Source organism: Dermacentor albipictus, chromosome 10 (genome assembly GCF_038994185.2).
Source record: "Dermacentor albipictus isolate Rhodes 1998 colony chromosome 10, USDA_Dalb.pri_finalv2, whole genome shotgun sequence".
NCBI classification, from domain to species: domain Eukaryota; kingdom Metazoa; phylum Arthropoda; class Arachnida; order Ixodida; family Ixodidae; genus Dermacentor; species Dermacentor albipictus.
In genome coordinates this window covers 38,474,157-38,489,624 of record NC_091830.1, presented here as the reverse complement: position 1 = coordinate 38,489,624, position 15,468 = coordinate 38,474,157, and the positions used below count along the sequence as shown (strand labels likewise).

The 15,468-nt window shown below is 43.8% G+C and overlaps 1 protein-coding gene across 1 annotated transcript in view; it reads left to right on the top strand.

Moving 5' to 3' along the window:
• The window catches only part of LOC135911868 (uncharacterized), a 63,574-nt gene that overhangs the window by 19,528 nt on the left and 28,578 nt on the right, over nucleotides 1-15,468 (top strand). The window contains exons 2-3 of the mRNA XM_070527388.1: nucleotides 81-223; nucleotides 6,408-6,470. Of these exons, the coding sequence (XP_070383489.1) occupies nucleotides 81-223; nucleotides 6,408-6,470 (206 nt within the window). The remainder of the gene's footprint in view (nucleotides 1-80; nucleotides 224-6,407; nucleotides 6,471-15,468) is intronic.

Genomic DNA, 15,468 nt, shown 5'->3' with positions numbered 1-15,468 from the left:
ATATATGTGGTATGGCGCCGTATACAAGTTATTGCTCTATAAAATGGTCAGACGTCTAACAAATATTTATTTGATTTCAGGAACACATGAACTACAGCGTTTAGGAGAGAATGTTACAGTAAATGCCTTTGTGTTGTACGACAAATCCATTCTCAATGAAACACAGGCTGCGATGAACGATACTAGACCTGTGTGGGACCATTTCAAAAAAATATTTGAACAGGTACAATGAATTCTTTTCGGTGTATGTCATTAAAATAATGATGCAGACAGTTTTATCCAGTAAGTAAAAGGACACAGTGCACATGTTTTCGTGGAATGTCAAACCTGACATAAACCTGACAGCACGGAAGGACTACGGCAATAGACGACATATAATATACACACTGCTCCACCATCAGTCGACGCGTCCGCCATCATTCCCAAGCACTAGCTGTAATGCGGATGTATGTTGTGAGGTTCAGCGTTCATCGCTACCGGGCTCCTGAAGCTTCAAACCTACCCACAGTTTTGCTCTAAAGGTGAAGAAATGAGAGCAATACTAAACTTTTAGTTTTTACCCTAGGGGTTATATTTAATTGAACTATGTATGTAGCAGTAAAGTTTCGCTTGCTATAGAATCATGAGTACTCTCGGTTAGTCAAGTACTGGCGTTCCCAGCGCTGTTATGATGATGAGCGCTGGCATAAATAACTGCGCTTGCTTATTCCGAAGTAAACGTACATTGCTGCAGCTCAGTTCTACATTTCAAATGTGTTATGACTCCAGAAATCAACAGATCATGCTACCTTTCGCACCACGTGTTATCCACTATAGCATACAGGAGGCTGGCCCTGTATGGATTCGACTGCTCCGGAGGTGCGTCAAGGTTTTAAGACAGCATTGACCATGGTAGCCCCTTCTCGTAGGGAACACTGCGTCGCGGCCGCCGATTCGGATGCGTCTTTCTATAATTCCATTAGCAATAAGACAACAGTTACCGTTATCACTTAGTAATTTATCAACGACAAGCTCAACTGCGTCCGCAAGAAAGCCTGTCCCATGTGAAAAAGCCAACCGCAGGTGGCAGTCCTGCTCTCCGAAAATATATTCAATCTCCTGTATGAGAATCTTCAAATGTGCTCGTTCCGTGTACGTGTAGTACTCACCTGAAGAATACGAAATGTAATTCTAGAATTAGCGCACATGTTTGCCTTTTCATAACTGAAGACAAAACTGATTGGATTGGTTCGGTTTTCGCAATCTTCAATCGTATACCGCTGGCCGCAAGTATCCAGAGTTTTTTTTTTTGTAAAACCTGTCTCCCACAGCACATGTAATGCTGATGCATTCGCACACCTCTTATTTTTGCATCCGTGTTTTTGTGCCCAATTACCTGCTTTCACATTGCTTTGCACCTGCCGTCCCATATAGTGTGACGATTTGTCCCCTCACACGCGTTGTGGCTTGAAAAACAATGCGCTTTGATAGATACTTGCAAGCTCATGACTAGCAATATCAGTTCATCGTCCGACTAGTGGAGCCACTGTAGACCCAAAATGAATCAACTTTACGCATGTATGTATGTATTATGTATGTAGGTAAATATGACATACTGCTGGCAAGAGGTTAATTCGAGAATGGCAAAATAAGCAAAAGAAAACCAAGAAAAAGCGAGAAGACGAAGGCGCAAAAGTGGGAATTCAGTTGTTGTAATGCCAAGCGATTCTAGCGATGTGTGCGCGGAAAAATGAGTCTTAAAGTATGCAGCGAGAAAATATGGGGATTAAAGATTTTTTAGGCATCTTTAGCGTTTCCTAACATTGAAGAGCCGAGTGCCAGTTTGTTATTGAGTGTTTAGTAAGCAAACGCCAAACAAAAAAGAAAAATGTTTATTCATGAGTGATTAAAGCGCACGTTTCTCGGTGACCGAGCACTAGCTCGAGGGGGTGGACTTTGCCTATCTGCATTATCCTGCCGTCGACACGTTGGATTGCGATTTCGCACTAGCAATGTACACCGATGGCGCAACTCATGTTAATGCGATAGGTTGTAACCTATCTTGTAATCTTTTTCGGTCTCCACGGAATCACCCGGACAGAGCGTCACTTAGTAATTTCCCTTTCTTTGGAATTATTTAGAATGATAGCTCCTGATCTAGACTAATAAATTTTCCTGAACCTTGCCCTTGTGCATAGTAGCTTACTTTCGTATGGGCGTGGAGGCCCTCCTCAATAAGCGATAGGAGTCGACGCTCATCTCTGTCGTCGTTCAGGGTCCAACGCCTGTAATTATCTGCCTCAACCTTTTGACGCATGTAGCTCTGGGTAACATTTGTCATGTACCCATTGTTTTTGGGCAGAGGCCAAGAAGAACGTCTACTTGACAAATGGCTACTTGATAAACGCGATCATATTATGGCTTATACGATCGCGTGAGACAACATTTCTCATCTTACCTTTATGAAAACTCAAGATTCATCTAATGTTCACCTTCTTAATGTCCTTCCCTTAATACTCAAAGGCTTGCGTCATTACCCGGTGTGCGTATTTCTCTGTTATGCTTGCCGCAAGGGCTATTATAGGGCAGAAAAATGACACATTTTTTGTTTACACTGTAATGAGTGAACTAATAAACATATATAGCACCTTGGTCTATAAGAATGCATGCATCTAGCTTCAGAAAACTAAGTACAATGAGCTGTAGCTGAAGATCGAGCATGAGTCCTAATATTTTATTTTTGTTTTTTTTTGGGGGGGGAGGGAGAGGGTGGCGGACAGCTTACCTGCTGAAAAGTAAGAGCAAAGTTATCATCTACTCATATATGATGCCCCATAGTGTTGACAGTACCGGCTATGGCCTTCCACACAGATTTCAACATTATTGAAAATTATTATTTTATAACATGGCAAGATGATGCCGTTGCTATTGCAATGCGTTCTCACTGACCCTGTGCTTTATTGAACCTGCAAACTAGCACTGTGAATGTCTAGCACATCTATCGTCACCAACATGGGTACGCTAGGTACTGACAGAGCTAGTGCACTGCTAGATCAAGGTAACACAAAGTCCAAATAACATTGTGTCAAAACAAGATGACTCGATCATAAGCCTCAACAGTAAGGACGCTAAGAAACGTTTTTGACAACCATAATTGTTAGGATCTAAAATATGTAATTTGAATGACTAAGCATGAAAAATTATGTTATCAGATGCGCGGTAAAACCTTGAACATTGCAGGAACTGCAGAGCGAATTCACGAGATGCAGGCGCTTTGATATCTATATACTTGAAACAACTCAGTGTGCAGATTATTTCGAAATTGTAAGTAGATCAATCGAAATAGTGTTTCAATATATACGAAGTGACCTATAGAAAGGATACATGCAATGGCGATGAGTTAACATGACAATGGAGGGCTGACATGCCAATTTTCTCGAGTATTTGAGGTGCCACTAGGTACAAAGGAAGTGGGAAGGACTACATGTGCAGGACTTGAAGAAAATGAAGCATGAAGAAGAAGTGAAGTTGAAGAAGAAGAGGAAGCATGGAAGCGCTTTAGCTTCGTTGGGGAAGACATACGACGAAAAATGAAAAATGACAAATTTATTTGCTGCACACCCTAAAGGCAGCTGGTACAGCATATGGTCCGTATATTGTTGTACGCGGTTCATATTGTATGGCTTCTACATAAAACAGAGCGTATAGAAAGAATTGTGAAACGCGCGTCAAGGAGGTATGATTTCCCAATTTCAACTTAACAATACAAAAGGGTAGTTATGGCGTTGAGCAATAAAAGCAGCAGTAACCACTTATAATATCACAATATTATGCCCATAAGTCAGTATGAAATACTTGCGCGTGTAGGCACTAAGAAACGATCTCGTTGCGCAAACAGCCATACAATACAGGTGAAGGTTAAAGCTCCTGGTAACGAGGCTTCATATTATGCAGAAGAATTTGCTGCTACGTAAAATATCATGTGGCAAAATTATTAGACACGAGTATTACTGCACGCGTTAGCAGTTTTGAACACCTACTGTTCTTAACTCGGATATTTGTGCGATCTTGACGCTTCCCTAAATGGGGATAGGCCAATCGGGCTAGGTTACCCACGGTACAAACATAAATGACGTGGCACAGGATGACAGGCGTTCAGCCCTATACTGAAGTCAGTCTAGAGCCCAGCAAGATTTGTCGACGAGAAGAGGCTCCTCAACGTGGGTCATACAAAGTGAGATGCAGGAGCGCACTAGTATCTCTAAGTGAAAAACATGGAAAACGAATGAAGAAAGCGTTCAACAATGCTGGCGACTGCGTAGAGAGTTACTGAACGCGCACGTAAATAACATGAAATCACTAAAAAGGAATGTGACAAAAATGAAAAGCACTGTAGCTTGCAGAATAGTGATGGAAAGAACAAAAAGGACGATACTTCACGAAGTCTAAGAAGAACACAAACACTGAGACGGTAAGATTGCCGCCAGAAATTAGACGCATATTGCTCACATTAACGTGAATGTGGGCAGAATGGCTGCAATTTAACTATCGTTACAGGGAGACAGGTTCAAAAGGCATTTACAGGTTATTTAAAATGCGTAACCAGGCATACAAGGCATACAAGATGAAAGCCAATCCGCAAGACATCAGCGAGTGTAGTCGCCTTCGTACTGTATTCAGCTTCGTCTCTGACACTAGTAGTGTGTTTGATGCAGTAACCCACCACCAGGGACCAAACGTTTTCTCAAAGACTTTTCTCCTGACTATATCGTCCTGAAAAGCATATGTGTTGCATTAAAACGACAGACCTCATGGTCTCATTTTGGTTTTGTTAAACGGAAGGCGCATCGCTTGCACGTCAGACGAGCATCAGTCAACAAAATCAAAACACGGGGACAGGGAAAGCAAAAGAGGTTGTTTTAAACGAGCCAAATCCCATATAAAGCACCAGCAAATAAGGCGGGTGTGACACACGAAGTGCTGCTTACTTGACAAACCTTTTGAGCAAGCTTTTCCAGGGGCAGTTACAGTGAAAGGATTCATCATCATCATCCTGGCTACGCCCACTGAAGGGCAAAGGCCTCTCCCATGCTTCGCCAACTACCCCGGTCATGTGCTAATTGTGGCCATGTTGTCCCTGCAAACTTCTTAATCTCATCCACCCACCTAACTTTCTGCCGCCTCCTGCTATGGTTCCCTTCTCTTGGAATCCAGCCGGTAACAATTATTGAACATCGTTTATCTTCCCTCCTCATTACATGTCCTGCCCATGCCCAATTCTTTTTCTTGATTTCAACTGAGATGTCAATAACTTACGTTTGTTCTGTCACCCAATGTGCTCTTTTCTTATCCTTTAACGTTGCACCTATCATACTTCTCTCCATAGCTCATTGCGTCGTCCTCAATTTAAGTACAACCCTTTTCGTAAGCCTCCAGGTTTCTACTCCGTACATGAGTGCTGGTAAGACACAACTGTTCCACACTTTTCTCTTGAGGGATCATAGCAACCTGCTGTTCATGATCGGTGAATGCCTGCCAAACGCACCCCAGCCCATTCTTATTCTTCTGATTATTTCAGTCTCATGATCCGGATCCGAGGTCACTACCTGCCCTCAGTAAATGTATTGCCTTACCACTTCCAGTGCCTCACTACCTATCGTAAACTGTTGTTCTCTTCCGAGACTGTTAAACATTAGTTTTCTGCAGAATATTCTTTAGATTCAGGTTCACATTCCAGAAGTGGCCTGTCCCGGCCCAGAGATTATTAGCTCCCTCCGCTGCGGACCGGGCGTTTGAGTGTTGTATTCATATAGGCGATTGTGGTCAAGTACGGCCCAAGGTGGCCAATCCGGCACTGGTGAGGGAGTGCGTTACCAGTTCTGGTCACCGGGTTCATGCCGCGCTCCAGGCCGGTTTATGCAACTTTATGAACACGCGGATTGTTTTTATTCCGTTGGAAAATTGCGCAACACAAGGATTCGAACCATGGTCCTCCTGCACGCGAGGCAGAGGCCCTACCTCTACACCACCGCTGCACTAAATGTATTTGTTTGTAATCAATTGCCGAACCAAGTGCCTGGTACAGAGGATATCAAGGACACGGCTGCGTCTGAGCGAATGGCCCAACTGTAAGGAGGAATCAACCGAAAAAAATTATATAAATATGTTTCTCTAGCTGAGATACTTGAATAGCCTTTAATAGCCTTGAGAGACTTGAATAGACTTGAAAAGCAGAGAGCTTGAATAGCCAGCAACGAATACAAGAAAAAAGAAATTGTAATCTCAAAGTAGTGTTTTTGTTCAGTTTGGAATAAATAATTACTTTTGCTTACGAAAAATATTTCATTGGTTTGCCACAAATTGCACACTTCTTTCCGCCCAGATAACGCTTCAATATACTAAACATGACTTTTCCGCCCTTGTTACAGATTCAACAAGCCATCAACAAAAAGGGAGTAAATATAACTATGAATGTTACAAACGTTACTGAAGTAAGTATGTTAGCATCGCAGAAACAGATAAGTACACCAGATTAACTAATAAATATCTCTCATATACAGGTACAGCCCGACGAGTTCTTCGTTGAACTTCTGTATAAGAAGCTAATATGTGCTCTCATAATTTTATGATGATGCACGCTATTATTTCGCACAAACAGGGTCGTACAGAACTCATCAGAATATTCTGATATTTATTGAAGAAAGAAGAACGTCGCCGAAAGCTTGCGTTATATTGGTTTAGAGTAGGGGTGTGCGAATATTGAAATTTTCGAATACGAATCGAAAACAAATAAGGCAAAAAACTGCCTACGAATATCGAATCGAATATCGAATAAATATGTAGTATCAGAATGTTGCAAAACGAGGCAACAATACCTTTATTGCCTTCTTAAAAATAATATGGCACTTTACAAGGCTGCTTCAGGTTAAAGACGCACTCATTCTAGGTAACGCACTCACATAATATCAGGTAATGCTCTCAGTCAGGTAATGCGCTTGTTACAGATTATCGTGAAGGAAAATGAACTGCTGAACATGTTCAGAAAGTAAGCGCTCTCTATGCACTGTAACATTTCCACCGGTAGAAAAGACTGTCTCACTAGGAACTGAAGTGGCCGGGATGGCCAAGTTCTTCTGGGCAAGTGCACCATGAAGCGGCCAATGGACTGCCACCACTCACAAGGATCCTCGCCCCTTTCTAGAAAAGGCTTTTCCGCATAATCTGTAGCTTCCCTCTCAGGGGCATATGCCAAATGTGTCTTCTCCTTGTTCATCACTAGATCGTCAAAAGCATTCCGTACACTGGATGCCGCCAGCGGACATGAAGTCGACACAAGCATGGCAGTGTCCCCACTGGGTTCCACGTCAGCTACCTGGAGCTCCCTTGTCACAAGGTCTTGCAGCCAGATCATCTGACCAGATGCCTGATGGACTGTGGCCTTAAAGCGCGGATCAAGGAACACGGCCAGGCTTGCCACTTCGTCAAATTCGCACTTCGCGAAACGAGTCTTCATACATTTTGCAAGATTTTTAGCAAACCGTGAGTTCCCTTTGCAACCTTCGAGGCAATGCAGCATTCCAAAAATAATAGGAATTTGACGTGACAAGGAGGGGTACTTTTTAGCAGTTAATATCACACGTGCGTCAAAAAAGGGCTTCAGTGCCTCCACAAAATGCACTGCATCTCTCCACTCTGTAGAGTTAAAGGTATCTATGCTCGTGTCCCAAGTGGTGAGCTCAAGTGTGATGGACTCTTTGAGTTCAAGGAGCCTCGAGAGCATGAGGTACTGACTGTTCCATCTTGTATCAACATCCCGCACTATATGGAGCACGACTTTTTTCAACTGCCTCTGCAGATTGTTCAGTCTTTTCTGCACACTAGGGCTATGCTTGCAGAGTCTGTTGATTGCCGGAGTGCATGACATCGCATCGCTGATCGCCAGCTGCAGAATGGGCGTAAAGCAGGCTCGCTGGAGCCATGGCAGTCTCCTGGCAGAGGCTCGGATATTGCGGCCGTTGTCGGTCACGATGTACTTCACGCAGGCGATTGGTATCTCCCAGTCGGTGCATTGCTGCTCCAATGAGGCAGCTATGTTCACAGCCGTGTGAATCTCCGGCATATGTCGCGTGTTGAAGGTGACCTTTTTCATCTCGAACTTCACCATAAGAAAGTGACACGTGAGGCTTAGAAAGCCCTCGTTGGCACGTGACGTCCAGATATCGCTCGTAAAAACGAGAGTGCTTGTTCCTTCTTCAAATGATCTTTGCAGCTCGTCTCGTACCTTCGTTCTTGTGTCTTCGTATATGCGCGGGACAAGCACACGCGACAAAATTGTTCGAGATGCACACTGTAGCACGGTGCAGCTGCTTTCATCACTGCTTTGAATCCCCGGTTTTCAACAAAGCTGTAAGGGAGAAGATCTAAGGCAACCATTTCTTCCACTTCCTGGTTCAGTGTGTTTTCTTTCTTCCGAGACAATGGCTGCTGTCTCTGCTGTAGTATATCATCCAGCGTTGATTGATTTATCAACGGCGCATTTGCAGCGGCATCTTTTTTGTACTCATTCACCAACAAAGGGTGCTGCAAAGAACTCGTTCGCACGACTTGCACCGAGCCGTCGACGACGAGAGTCTTGTGTTGTACCGCCATAGAAGACTTCTTCCGGCTTTCTTTTCTTGCTTGCTCGTTGGCTCGTCATCTGCAGTTGATGCCATTCTTGGAGAAATCGCTTGAGCGAGCGCTGTACCAGCACGGAGATAGTTGCAAATATTGCAGCTGCGAATTTAGTGTGGTTTGCATTAGCCTCACAGAGCAGCAGCGCAGCATGTAGCAAAGAGCTGGCGACCACATTCTAAAAGCGGACACACAAGGTGGAAGTGTTCGATGGTGATGAAACGTTCTCCTCGGACACTTTTTTTTTCTTTTTAATTTTCAAACATTTAAAATTGTCCAGGTAACATTTTAGAGTTACATATTTCATTGCGTATACATGCAAAGTACGAAAGTAGGTCATATATCGATATGAAAGAGCCCTGGAATAAAACTTGGTAAAAAAGAAACCGAAATGATCATGTCTCACGGGCATGATGCAGATAGACTGAAACAGACCGTACAGATAATGAGCGGATAATGCGAAGTTCTCAATGAGTAAATATGCTCTTAGGAGAATGAGGAGCAAGCATATAATTCGTTAATTGCTCAATTATCCGCAGTCTGTCCGAATATTCGCCGCTTCTACCGTTATACGTCCATCCTCAAATATTCGGGAATTTCCGAATATGCATTTCTCGAATCGAATACGCTTCGAATAAGGAAAATATTCGATTCGTATTCGAAAGTACGATTAATCGCACACCTCTAGTTTAGATGTTATGCGAGATCAGCTACGACATTTAAAGCGTTCCTAGTTCTCTAGCGCAATCGACTGGCTAACTTAACGATGTTGACTTTTTCACTAAATTTCTCGGATAATAGATTAGCCATCCGCAAAAATATTTTCTGTGAGCATTTCTCACATAATAATTTCAAGGGCGGACACACAAAAAATAAATTAAAGCAATTGTAATTGGGAAGAATACATTTTAAACTTTAAAAAAACGGCCCTTTATATCAAGGTAAGGTTCATTTCTCCATATGCACTGAAAATTGCAGAGCGCCCGCCTGTAGATAACTGTGCAAGTTATTACGATAAGCATTGAAGCAATGTAGCTATACACGGCATTGAAACCGCCCAAATGTTTGATGCATGAGGTGCGTAGGCAATTATATTGCGCTCTCTCGCTTGCCACCATACACGCTCCACCATAAGGAATCACCGCAGAGAAGTCTATTAACTTATATTTCAAAAGAAATAACTGCTTTTATTCTAGAAGTACAAACGTGGTGTTTGCCGGTCGGCACCTCGAAACAGAATTTGCCGGCTCCGAGAAGCACGTGACTGTGCGTCGGCGAGAAGGCAACCGCTCCCTGCTTTGGAGTAATGTGATACGCTGCCTGTGTCGGCCAGAGTCCTGCCCCCAAAGGAATCCTAGGCACCCGCTAGGCAGGGCCTCTTCCTGGACAGCTTAAAGGGACACTAAAGCGAAACAATAAATTAGTTTAGACTAATGGAGCATTGTTTGAGAACCCTGCAGGCAGTCATTAAAAAAAATGGCCAGGCTTAGCTTGTTTAAGCCAAGAACGCGTTGCATATTGCGCGAGTTGGGGCCCAGCTTTTCCTCCGGCTGTCGTCACGTCACGTCACATGGTTGCGCTAAAGGTCAATGGTGGCTGCCCGGCCGCGCCCAAGGGCTGAACTGAGTGATTGCAATATGCAACGCATAAAAATAGAAGCAACCTAATAACAAACATAGCAAACTTAAAAGAGAATAGACCCACATATGAGACGTGCAGCAATGAACAATGGCTCATACCCTCAATGGTGGCTGCCCGGCCGCGACCAAAGGCTGAACTGAGTGATTGCAATAAGCAACGCATATTAGTTTGATTATTAGATGAGAAAATGAAGCTCCTGAGTGATTGCAATGTGCAACGCATAATAGTTTGATTATTAGATGAGAAAATGAAGCTCCAGATATCAGTATTTGAATTTCGCGCTGAAACCCCGGTGCCGGTACGTCAGCGTGGCGTCAGGGATTCCAAAGTATGTTTTCGCATTTGGGCGGCGTTCGCTGAAGAAAGGTTTTCGAAACTTGCCATGTTAAATATTCGGTTGCTTTAGAACACCATGTAGTGAATTTCTACCGCTATATATAATTAGTAGGCCCTAGAAGATGCCGTCAAAATCGAAGCCATCACAGCCCCCAGGTGCGGGAACTCAAGTAGGCGTCGCCAACCGTATTTCGTTCTTGCGCTTTTTCTGGCTTACCAAACGTTTTATCGTTGTAGAGTGGTGCTTTTGGTGCTGTAGAATGCTAATTTACTGATGCAGAAGAAATCATTTTTCCCTTTAGTGTCCCTTAAGGACGTCTGTCGCAGAACGGTTTGGTTGTCTCTGAGCTGTCAGCTTCTTTGATAGCCGATATATATATATATATATATAAAGACAGCCACAGAAGCACAATGCAAGTGCTAACTCGCAACTATATTTTATTGTGAATATTTCGCCAACTTAATTACACATCAGACAAGAATTTCGCAATGCGCTGTCCATAAAGCTAACCTGTGTATCATATCAAGAAGCGTATACATTGCAGCATCAGTGCTAAAAATATTATTTCTTTGCTACGCAATACAACCAACCGACAAACCGGCCGATGCGTGAACGATCGTGAAAGGCAAAATGAGCGACGTTTAGCTAACAAAACTTCGTTTCGTTTGCCTGTGCGCTGTAGGACCTGTTCCCTCTGAGCCAATTCCTTCCGGTATTCGAATTGCAGGCAGAAGTCTCACTGCTTTTTCCAGAAAAATCATGGAGGCATATCACACATAAAGGAAGAAAGCTCCTCTACTAGCAATACGTCGGTTGTCTTGCGTAGCAAAGAAATGAAGCGTTTAGAAATTCTGCTGCAATCTATACGCTTCTTGATATTATGCATTGATTGGCTTGATGGGCAGTGCGTTGCGGTGTCCTGGTCTGCTATGTATTTAAGTAGGCGAAATCTTCACAACGAAATTTAGTTTTGAGCTAGCGCTTTTACTGCGCTTCTGTGCCTTTCCTTTAGCCTTCAGTGCCTGGAAATCTCGCTGGAAGCAAGGTATCAACGTAGCAAGAGCCTATTGGAGAGCTTTTATTTGTTGTACCAATGTGATGACAAATCTTTTAATCGAGTCCCTGACATAACTTTTTGCACGTAGCATGGATGTTTGTTGGGTTCTGGCAACGTGCACATAAATATTTTTAGGCTTATCGCCAGTGACTTGAAACACATGCACAAATTCTGTTGAGATAGTTTTGATACATTGGAAACACACAGGCATACCAAAGGAGCTACAACGAATAAAGGAAAATGTTCTCCGTCTATAGGTCTGATTTCAGTCAGCGGCAAAACAGGCTTCTAGAGGTCCCAATGGAAGTGATAACTCGGCGATACAGTTGTTTTTTTTGTTAAGATTTACGTACCAAGAAAAAGATTCGTTCTTGCATGTGAAATATTCCCCTATATTTGTTAAGTCTACATGAGTAAGCACGCGTATTTGTTGATACTAAAAGCCATTCATTTCCTCTTGTTTGCATCAAATTAATGTTGAACAAGATTCCTCTTTTGGTATTTGCACTGCTATATTTAAAAAAAATTGAGGAATATGCACGAAAGCTGAAGTAAATCACACTTGTAATGTTGCGCATAAAGTGTGAGAGCAACTCACTTTATGTGAAATCATTATGCGGCTCTGTTTCTTATTAGTAAAAAGTTGAAGCTCAATTTGCAATCACCGTATGTCTTCCTTCTGGAAAGCAGTAAACTATACAGAGAGGCGTCTTTACCTTAGCCAAATTTCAGTCATCAGTACACCACAATTGCCATTAAGAATGTTCGTGATAGCAAAACTACTGAGAGAAACTAGTTTTTGTTTAAGTGTACTGTTAAACTTCAATATGTCTCAGTAAAAGGATCGTTCAAAACAATTAGGCTGAACGTAATTCCAATACTAAGCTGTGCCGTTATCCGTGCAACCAATATTCGTAAACTGCTCATCTTTTCACATAACCTAACAAGCATGGCACTCGGCTCGAAGTATTTCTAAGAGGAGAAAATTTTTCTTGCTAAATTGATTATGTTGTACTGCTACCCTCTTCTCGTTTTGTGTCGCTGTTACATTCCTTACTGTCTAGCTTTAGAGTCCTACGACGGAAATTTTATATATTTTCAATACTTCTTCGAAGCTATTTTTGACACTAAGGTGTTGTATAGTTGATGCAGAGTAAAATTATTTTTGCGTTTTGGATACATGAATGTACTTCGGTGCAGTACAGTAGGATCGATTGATCTGCCCCACGTGCTTGAGATGAATAGAGTCATCCTTGTTTTCTTATGAGAAAGGCCCACCATGTATTGAGAGAACAATGTTTATGGGTTCTTTCCAACAACAAGTACGCAAGGTTGAAACAGTGTATACGCATTTCGTAATTCTGAATATTACGTCTTGCCCATGTGGCATATCACCATTCGTTAGGTATTTCTAAAGCACACACAAGGGAAACAGGTTATGTTTGGAATCGTCGTGGCAGAAAGACGCTTTCCAACTAATCGGAGTTCCCGCACCAGCAATTAGAACAGTCCATTTTTGGATTTTTTGAGGAAGCATATTGCCACTCAAACACCTTCCATCACTTGTGTAAGAGCATAGAATTCAGTAATTTAGAACCACCCGTATGATACAGTTGCAACGAAAAGTCGCAGTTTCGCCAAAAACGCGAAGCATCGATGACGACAGCGAAGTAGCAGTCAGCCATGTGACGTCATCCTGACACGTACTGTGTGCGCCTGTGCCACAGACCCACACTGAAATAAGCGATATGCTTTCGGTTCCTTTCGCCAGTTCTCACACAAGTCATGTGATCATTCTGGCTGTTTTTTTGACGGAATTCTGGCTGATTTTTATGATGGAACATTAAAAGGGGTCAATCTTGGTCATGAGACTGCCAGCGTCTGTCTGTCTGTCTGTCTGTCTGTCTGTCTGTCTGTCTGTCTGTCTGTCTGTCTGTCTGTCTGTCTGTCTGTCTGTCTGTCTGTCTGTCTGTCTGTCTGTCTGTCTGTCTGTCTGTCTGTCTGTCTGTCTGTCTGTCTGTCTGTCTGTCTGTCTGTCTGTCTGTCTGTCTGTCTGTCTGTCTGTCTGTCTGTCTGTCTGTCTGTCTGTCTGTCTGTCTGTCTGTCTGTCTGTCTGTCTGTCTGTCTGTCTGTCTGTCTGTCTGTCTGTCTGTCTGTCTGTCTGTCTGTCTGTCTGTCTGTCTGTCTGTCTGTCTGTCTGTCTGTCTGTCTGTCTGTCTGTCTGTCTGTCTGTCTGTCTGTCTGTCTGTCTGTCTGTCTGTCTGTCTGTCTGTCTGTCTGTCTGTCTGTCTGTCTGTCTGTCTGTCTGTCTGTCTGTCTGTCTGTCTGTCTGTCTGTCTGTCTGTCTGTCTGTCTGTCTGTCTGTCTGTCTGTCTGTCTGTCTGTCTGTCTGTCTGTCTGTCTGTCTGTCTGTCTGTCTGTCTGTCTGTCTGTCTGTCTGTCTGTCTGTCTGTCTGTCTGTCTGTCTGTCTGTCTGTCTGTCTGTCTGTCTGTCTGTCTGTCTGTCTGTCTGTCTGTCTGTCTGTCTGTCTGTCTGTCTGTCTGTCTGTCTGTCTGTCTGTCTGTCTGTCTGTCTGTCTGTCTGTCTGTCTGTCTGTCTGTCTGTCTGTCTGTCTGTCTGTCTGTCTGTCTGTCTGTCTGTCTGTCTGTCTGTCTGTCTGTCTGTCTGTCTGTCTGTCTGTCTGTCTGTCTGTCTGTCTGTCTGTCTGTCTGTCTGTCTGTCTGTCTGTCTGTCTGTCTGTCTGTCTGTCTGTCTGTCTGTCTGTCTGTCTGTCTGTCTGTCTGTCTGTCTGTCTGTCTGTCTGTCTGTCTGTCTGTCTGTCTGTCTGTCTGTCTGTCTGTCTGTCTGTCTGTCTGTCAGACAAGCAATACGAGGTGATGATAACCTTTTCATCGGCCGTATCATTATGTAAACATTCGATTGCTAGCTAAATTAACAAGCATGGTGTCAACGCGCAGAAAAAACATGGACAAGTTACACTCGATGACCGCAAACAATCACTGTCGAAACGCTGGCGTGAGCAAGCGCGGCAGCAGCAGCGAGCGAAGTGAGATTCATGCTGTGTATCGCTTCAACGCAAACCCAGCGCCGAGAATGCACAACACGCAAAAATGTGCGACCCGTCGAAGCAGCTAGGCTCAGTCGCCAACGCAGATAGCTCTCAAAATACGGCCGAGCGATCGCGCGCAGCCGGCACGTACGCACTTGCAAACGGTGTACAAAGCCGCCGCCGTCCCTCCCCTGCCCCAGGTGCCTAGGAACGTTGGGTGCGTCGCGCAACGAAAGATGGTGCGCTTGCTCTTCTCCTCCCTTTCGCATAGGCGAGTCAGCCGGGATTGTCGGCTCCCATGGAACGCCTTCACTCACATATGCAGCATAGAGCTCAATGCGACTGTGTAATCGCCCTTGGACTATATATTGCTACGGTGAAGGGAAAAATAAGTTGTATTGGACTAGAGGAAGATGAAGTCTGGCGGTTGACTGAACGCCATATACACCAGATGTAAATATACATTATTTTACACTCGTGGGCCTTCTTTCTTACTGAAACATTTTGGTGGAAGGCGCGGGTTCAATCACGGAACTTCGCAGCGGAAGTCATCTACCGACCGCCACAATGGCAAATCAACCGACACAGTGACAACACCTCAGCAGCCGGTGCCAACGGTCATTCTTACTCATCCGCGGAACGCGGGGACATTTTGTGGCATGGACAACGCCGACGTCCAGGAGTGGCTTACAATGTACTAGCGAGTGTATGACAACAACACATGGGATTCA